The following is a 6,981-nucleotide window of genomic DNA, read 5'->3' as shown; positions in this document are numbered from 1 at the left end:
CCCAGTGTGCCCCGTGTCCCAGTGTGCCCCGTGTCCCAGTGTGCCCGTGTCCAGTGAGCCCTGTGTCCCAGTGAGCCCGTGTCCCAGTGAGCCCGTACCCCAGTGTGCCCATGCCCCAGTGTATTTGTGTGAACATGTACAGAATACAAGGCCTCACTGAGGCAGGGCTCTGGGTGATTACCTGTGGAGGGGTCGATGTGAAAGTCTTCACATTGTTCTTCAGTTAGAGTGTTGGTGCCAGCACTGATAGCCATTGGTTCACTACATGATGAACGTTCTCTCCCACCATCGTCATATGTCCCCATTAAGGCTTTCAAAAGCCGAATAATATCCTCCAAACCCATGTTGTTAGCAGAGTGCTCTGCCAGGGACTGGCTTCTAGAACTTACTGATCCTGTGAGAGAGGGAAGAGACCAGTGTAAAAATGGAGAGAGGAGCAGGAGAGGAGAACAAGGAGTGATTGTTCGATCAGCAAAGCAATAACTTTAAGCAACACAATATGAGGGAGAAATCCACACTCCACCCCACAGCTCATTCCAAACCAAATCAAATCTTCATTAACTGTCCACACTTTCACTCTGAGTTCCAGCTTGATGAATGGTTCACTATTCAGATGAGTTTAATTCTCAGTTACCCCCCTTCCCCCCCTTGGCAATAACTGTACAGGTGAAACTGAAAAATGCTTCAAGCTGGAGCAGATACAGACTCGAGGGGGTTTTAGTTCAGTCGGAGACAGCATGGTCGGTGCAAGTTTGGAGGCTAAAGGGCCTGTTCCTGTGCTGTAATTTTCTTTGTTCTTTGCTCCATGTCCCAATGATTGGATTAAAAACAAAGCAAGGTTCAACTCCCTCAATGTGATTACTGTTACTGTCAGAGAGGTGAGCTGATCACATTCCATATAAGGATAATGTTTTGTAAAAAAGAGAGTAAATAAGGGGCTGAGGGATAATTATGGCAGGAATGCTCTCACTGTGAAATGCTTCTCCTGTACTATGTGGGAAATCATGGCAGCTTCAGCTGTTCCTGGTGACCACGCATGGAGGAAGTATATCCAACCTAGGCTGCTGACTAACCACACTTCAGCGCTGGGGCTGAGGATGGATTCACTGTGTCCATGATGCTGAGCAAGTTGTGGACAGCACATTCAGTGAGCTGGTCACGGAGCAGGTGAAGATTGAATGGGCAGAAAGGGCATGGGTGATGACCAGGCAGAGGAGAGGAAGGCAGGTAGTGCAGGGTTCCCCTCTGGCCATCCTCCTTTCTAACAGATATTGTCTTTTGGTGACTGTTGGGATGCATGGAGGTTTGCTCGAGCAGTTAGGGAGGGTTTAAACTAACTTGGCAGAGATTGGGATCCTGAGAGCAGAGGGAGATGCACAGCCAAAATGAGAAGATGATGTGGAGATGCCGGCGTTGGACTGGGGTGGGCACAGTAAGAAGTCTCACAACACCAGGTTAAAGTCCAACAGGTTTATTTGGTAGCACGAGCTTTCAGAGTGCAGCTCCTTCATCAGGTGAGTGACTCATCTGATGAAAAGGTAGCGCTCCAAAAGCTTGTGCTGCCAAATAAACTTGTTGAACTTTAATCTAGTGTCGTGAGACTTCTTACTAAAATTAGAAGAAACAGAAAGTGGGTCAGGAAGGTATAGTGGTTATAGGCTAGTTAAAGTGCAAGGAAATTTGGCAAGATTGGAAGGTATTTATTTTAATAGAAGGGGTCTGACAAATAAGGAAGATGAATTGAAGCACAAATTAAAGCATGTGTGATGTCATTGAGTCATGGTTGAGAGGGGGACAAGATTGGGTCATTTAGGGAAGGAAATCTGCCGTCCTTCCCCAGTCTGGCCTACATGTGACCCCAGAGCCACAGCAACGTGAGTGACTCTTACTTGCCCTCTGAAATCGCCCAGGAGGGAAGACACTCAGTTTCAGGGCAGTTAGGAATGGGCAGTAAATGCTAGCCAATCGGAAAGGCCCATTTGTTTGAAAGATTTAAGAAGTCTGTGTGAATGGGAGGAGATGGGAACAGGAGTCAGGAAATTTCCCAGTGTTTCCCAAGGTTTCCCAAGGGAAAGGATGAGATCTGACCCTCTGCTAGGCACAACATCAGAACCAGAGAGAGAGTGGGCACAGACATCCCACCAATCCAGACCCTTCTCAATTCAAGAATAGGTCCAAGTCTCGGCCTCGACCAGAATTCCAGGGAATCTCTCATTCTTGGGGTTTAAATTCAACCTTAGCCTAATGAATAGTTGAGTGTTGTAGACTTCCTCCAGCAGTAAGTGACAGAGACACGAATCACCCTGTGGATAAACTGAGGGAAATATTACCGAGCAGAATTATCGGAATGATGTGACCAGCTGTCACTGTGCGGATTCTCGGATCGACCAGATTAAATCCGCGTTTCGGAAAGCAATCCCTCACCTGCTGATGTCATTGCCGGCATGTTAAAGATTTCAGTTCCCAACTGCCCAACATCTGGAAGAGAAACCGGGTGGTCAAAATGTCATAAAAAATAGACCCAGGATCAACAGGATTCCCATTAACGGATCGCAGAATTCCCCAATCCCGCACCAATCCTCACCGGAATCTGACTCACCTCCAGGCACCGCTGTTAATGTCCGGATAAGCTCCTGTTTTTTGGATTTTACCATGTGTGATGTGTTCTCTGTTAACTTGCTGAAGAAAGCAGGTGTTTGACTCCCTGCACAAGACGGCTCCATCCTGTCAACACATCACTCGATTACTATCCCCACTCAACATCACATCAGCACCATCCACAGAGGTGGAGGCCACTCAGCCCCTCCAGCCTATCCACCATTCTAGAAGATTCTGGCTGCTCTCATCTCAACTCCAGTCTCCTGATCTCCCCACAATTGATCAAAACTTTAAGTCAGTCTTCAATTATCCAGCCTCGGTGGAAGAGAATTCTGGAAACTAATCATTCCCGAGAGAGGAAACACCTCCCAGCTCCGGCTCTGCAAATTCATCACGCTGTCATTCACATCAGAATCCCTTTGCCCTTTGACCCACCCGATCTCCTCTGGCTCCAGCCTATCACAGGCCTCCCGTTTGGTCCTTTTCCCGCTCTCCTCGACCCTCCTGCCTTTTCCCGGGTCTGGGGGAGGCCGGAAACATTGACTCTGTTTCTCTCTCTCCACAGGCACTGCCAAACTCCCTGAATAATTCCAGCACTTCCTGTTTTTATTCCAGATTCCCGACGTCTGCAACATTTTGTTTCTGACAAATTCACCGTTTCTCCCAGAAAATTATCGTCAATATCGACCAATAAAAACCCAGAACAAAGAGCTGCCAACCTCCTGTCCGGGGCGGGGGGTGGGGGGGTGGTGGCGGTGGTGGTGATTGGGGGGGGGGGGGGGGGGTTGGGGGGAGGGGAAGGGTTTGGTGGGGAGGTTTGCGTGTGTTTGGTGGGGGGAGTGAGGGGTGGGGTGGTTAATGGGGGGGTGGCGTTGGGAGGTTTGGGTGTGTTTGGTTGGGGGGGGGGGGTGAGGGTGGGTTGGGGGTGGTGGGGTTGGTTAATGGGGGGGTGGCGTTGGGAGGTTGGGTGTGTTTGGTGGGGGGTTGAGGGTGGGTTGGGGTGGTGGGGTTGGTTAATGGGGGGGTGGCGTTGGGAGGTTTGGTGTGTTTGGTGGGGGGGTTGAGGGTGGGTTGGGGGTGGTGGGGTTGGTTAATGGGGGGGGTGGCGTTGGGAGGTTTGGGTGTGTTTGGTGGGGGGTTGAGGGTGGGTTGGGGGTGGTGGGGTTGGTTAATGGGGGGGTGGCGTTGGGAGGTTTGGGTGTGTTTGGTTGGGGGGGGGGGACAGTGGGAAGCAAGCTGCCTCGGTCCTCCCAAGCTCCGTTAAGCGAGGTGTGTGCCATGTCGCCTGTCCCTGTGTGTCACTGAGTCTGGATATGGATGCTGCCTCTGGAGGGATACCTTTGCTCAGGGTCCAGCTCCCGCTCTGTGCAGCAACAGACAGACTCTCCGAATCCTCTCGCTGTGTCTGTCCCAGGGAATCTGCCTCCGGTGATCCAGCTAGCCTGCCAATCAGAAAGAACGCCTTCATCTTTCTGCAAACTCTTCATTCACACATTCCACAATCACAGCGGCTGTGTCAGTCAGAGAGGGATATTAAACATCGGGATGGGGGGAACTGGACTCTCTGCAGAATCCATTAACCTGATGAATCTCAATTCTCATTGCAAACCGCACAAACAGAGAGAATGTCACTGTGACGGGCCGGGGTGATTCACCCATAGCCCTCAGCACCACAGTCACTGCATTCTCATCTCATCATCAATGGAATGGTTTTGGTTGGAATATTAGATTCTGTGAGCTGGGCCCTGGCTGAAGGCAGAGTGGTCACCTCACAGCAGCTGATTACTCCGCAGAATCAGTGCTTCCCACAGTGCAGGAGAGGCCATTCGGCCCACTGAGTCTGTACTGATTCCCTGATAGAGCATCTTACCCAGGCCCTGTCTCTGTCCTACCCCCCGTAACCCCACACCTTTACCATGGCCAATCCGCTTAACCTACACATCAGTAGACGGTGGGGGTAAACTGGAGCCCCGGAGGAAACCCATGAAGACACAGGGAGAATGTGCAAACTCCACACAATCACCCAAGCTGGGAATCGGACCCGAGTTCCTGGCGCTGTGAAGCAGCTGTGCTAACCACTGTGCTAGCGTGTCATCCTGAGCTGTGTTTGAGTTCTGTCCAAGGCCAGTGGATGGGGTTTCTGATTCTGGGGGGTAAAATTGGCCCCACCCTGAGAGCAGTTTCTGACCTGGGGGGGTCACTGGTTCCTCACGGTAACCTGATGGAGCAAGGACACAGCTTCAGAAACTGAGTCCAGAGGTGATTCTTACACACACACAGCAGGCTCTGTTACTGTCGGGAAGGGGAGAAGGGCGGGTTACATTCCTTACCTCGTGCTGCTTTTCTCTCTGCGTGACTCGAGCATCATCCTGGCTGGGCGAGCGCAGAGCCCTGGCACCGGGCTGCCTGGCTGCTGGAAGAGATGTCGCTGTGGCTGTTGCACTGGCTGGGTGCTCAGGCGCTGGGGGTGATTGCGGGTGTAATCCTGTGTGATTACCTCCTGTTAGAAATAAAAACTTTATTCCTCATCAATAACATATCGACAGGTTTAAATGTCAGTAACCGGAGGGAGACTGGACCGTGGTATTGAGACAGATGATCAAAGTGTACACAGGAGCAGGCTCGAAGGGCAGAGTGGCCTCTTCCTGCTCCGAGTGTTTCTGTCTCTTTGAGACAGAACAGAAGAAAGTGCAAACTCCTCTTTAATCCGGTGTGGGGGCGGGGGGGGGTGATTCTCACACAGACACCAGGGTTCAGAGTGAGGTGTTGGTGATGAAGGGTCATCGAACAAGTGGGAGACACAGGACAAAGTGAGAGACAAGAGGGTGATGTTTGGGACAGACACGGACAGAGTGAAACCTCAGGCAGGGAGTTAGTTCACGATATCTCAGAAATCTAAACCAATCAATGGTGGACTTGCATCGATATGTTGGGCCAACGTCACAAAGCGTTGCTGGCTTTTGGAGGTGTGAGCGAGGGAAGCTGACCGTTCCGCAGATGGGCCGATGTCAACAACTGTATCCCGATGCTGGATCCGACTCTCCGAGACTCGGGCTGTTGTAGGCACTGCAGACAAAACAACACACATCAGCGGGACAACGTTCCGGAAAACTCCTGAATGTACAACATGGCATTTAATCACAAAACTCTCCTTAACTCCACACCATCCAAACAGACAGATCGTAAAGAAAGGTAATCAAAGATTCTGGGAAATTCTCAGCTTTGGTTCACTCTCATCTCACAGTCAGTGACCTCTGGGTTCAAACCACCCAAAACAGAATAAAAACTCCATCTGACACCCTCAATGGATTATGGACAGTGTCCCGCACTGTCAGAGGGTCAGTGCTGAGGGAGTGCCGCACTGTCAGAGGGTCAGTGCTGAGGGAGTGCCGCACTGTCAGAGGGTCAGTGCTGAGGGAGTGCCGCACTGTCAGAGGGTCAGTGCTGACGGAGTGCCGCACTGTCAGAGGGTCAGTGCTGACGGAGTGCCGCACTGTCAGAGGGTCAGTGCTGACGGAGTGCCGCACTGTCAGAGGGTCAGTGCTGACGGAGTGCCGCACTGTCAGAGGGTCAGTGCTGACGGAGTGCCGCACTGTCAGAGGGTCAGTGCTGACGGAGTGCCGCACTGTCAGAGGGTCAGTGCTGACGGAGTGCCGCACTGTCAGAGGGTCAGTGCTGACGGGAGTGCCGCACTGTCAGAGGGTCAGTGCTGACGGAGTGCCGCACTGTCAGAGGGTCAGTGCTGACGGAGTGCCGCACTGTCAGAGGGTCAGTGCTGACGGAGTGCCGCACTGTCAGAGGGTCAGTGCTGACGGAGTGCCGCACTGTCAGAGGGTCAGTGCTGACGGAGTGCCGCACTGTCAGAGGGTCAGTGCTGACGGAGTGCCGCACTGTCAGAGGGTCAGTGCTGACGGAGTGCCGCACTGTCAGAGGGTCAGTGCTGAGGGAGTGCCGCACTGTCAGAGGGTCAGTGCTGACGGAGTGCCGCACTGTCAGAGGGTCAGTGCTGACGGAGTGCCGCACTGTCAGAGGGTCAGTGCTGACGGAGTGCCGCACTGTCAGAGGGTCAGTGCTGACGGAGTGCCGCACTGTCAGAGGGTCAGTGCTGACGGAGTGCCGCACTGTCAGAGGGTCAGTGCTGACGGAGTGCCGCACTGTCAGAGGGTCAGTGCTGACGGAGTGCCGCACTGTCAGAGGGTCAGTGCTGACGGAGTGCCGCACTGTCAGAGGGTCAGTGCTGACGGAGTGCCGCACTGTCAGAGGGTCAGTGCTGACGGAGTGCCGCACTGTCAGAGGGTCAGTGCTGACGGAGTGCCGCACTGTCAGAGGGTCAGTGCTGACGGAGTGCCGCACTGTCAGAGGGTCAGTGCTGACGGAGTGCCG

General features: G+C 52.9%; 1 protein-coding gene across 1 annotated transcript in view; it reads right to left on the bottom strand.

Moving 5' to 3' along the window:
* Positions 1–181: 181 nt before the first annotated feature.
* Positions 182–6,981, bottom strand: part of LOC145339773 (nuclear receptor corepressor 2-like) — a gene marked incomplete at both ends in the record, with an annotated part of 85,181 nt that continues 78,381 nt past the window's right edge. Inside the window, 7 exon segments of the mRNA XM_080184301.1 lie at positions 182–394; positions 2,425–2,478; positions 2,600–2,708; positions 2,711–2,724; positions 3,937–4,040; positions 4,929–5,098; positions 5,519–5,664. Coding sequence (XP_080040427.1) covers positions 182–394; positions 2,425–2,478; positions 2,600–2,708; positions 2,711–2,724; positions 3,937–4,040; positions 4,929–5,098; positions 5,519–5,664 — 810 coding nt within the window.

This window comes from Carcharhinus amblyrhynchos, unplaced genomic scaffold, assembly GCF_965287045.1.
Source record: "Carcharhinus amblyrhynchos unplaced genomic scaffold, sCarAmb.v2.hapA scaffold_665, whole genome shotgun sequence".
Taxonomy (NCBI): Eukaryota; Metazoa; Chordata; class Chondrichthyes; order Carcharhiniformes; family Carcharhinidae; genus Carcharhinus; species Carcharhinus amblyrhynchos.
Note: the sequence above shows the minus strand (reverse complement) of the source record. Positions and strands in the feature narration are given on the sequence as shown.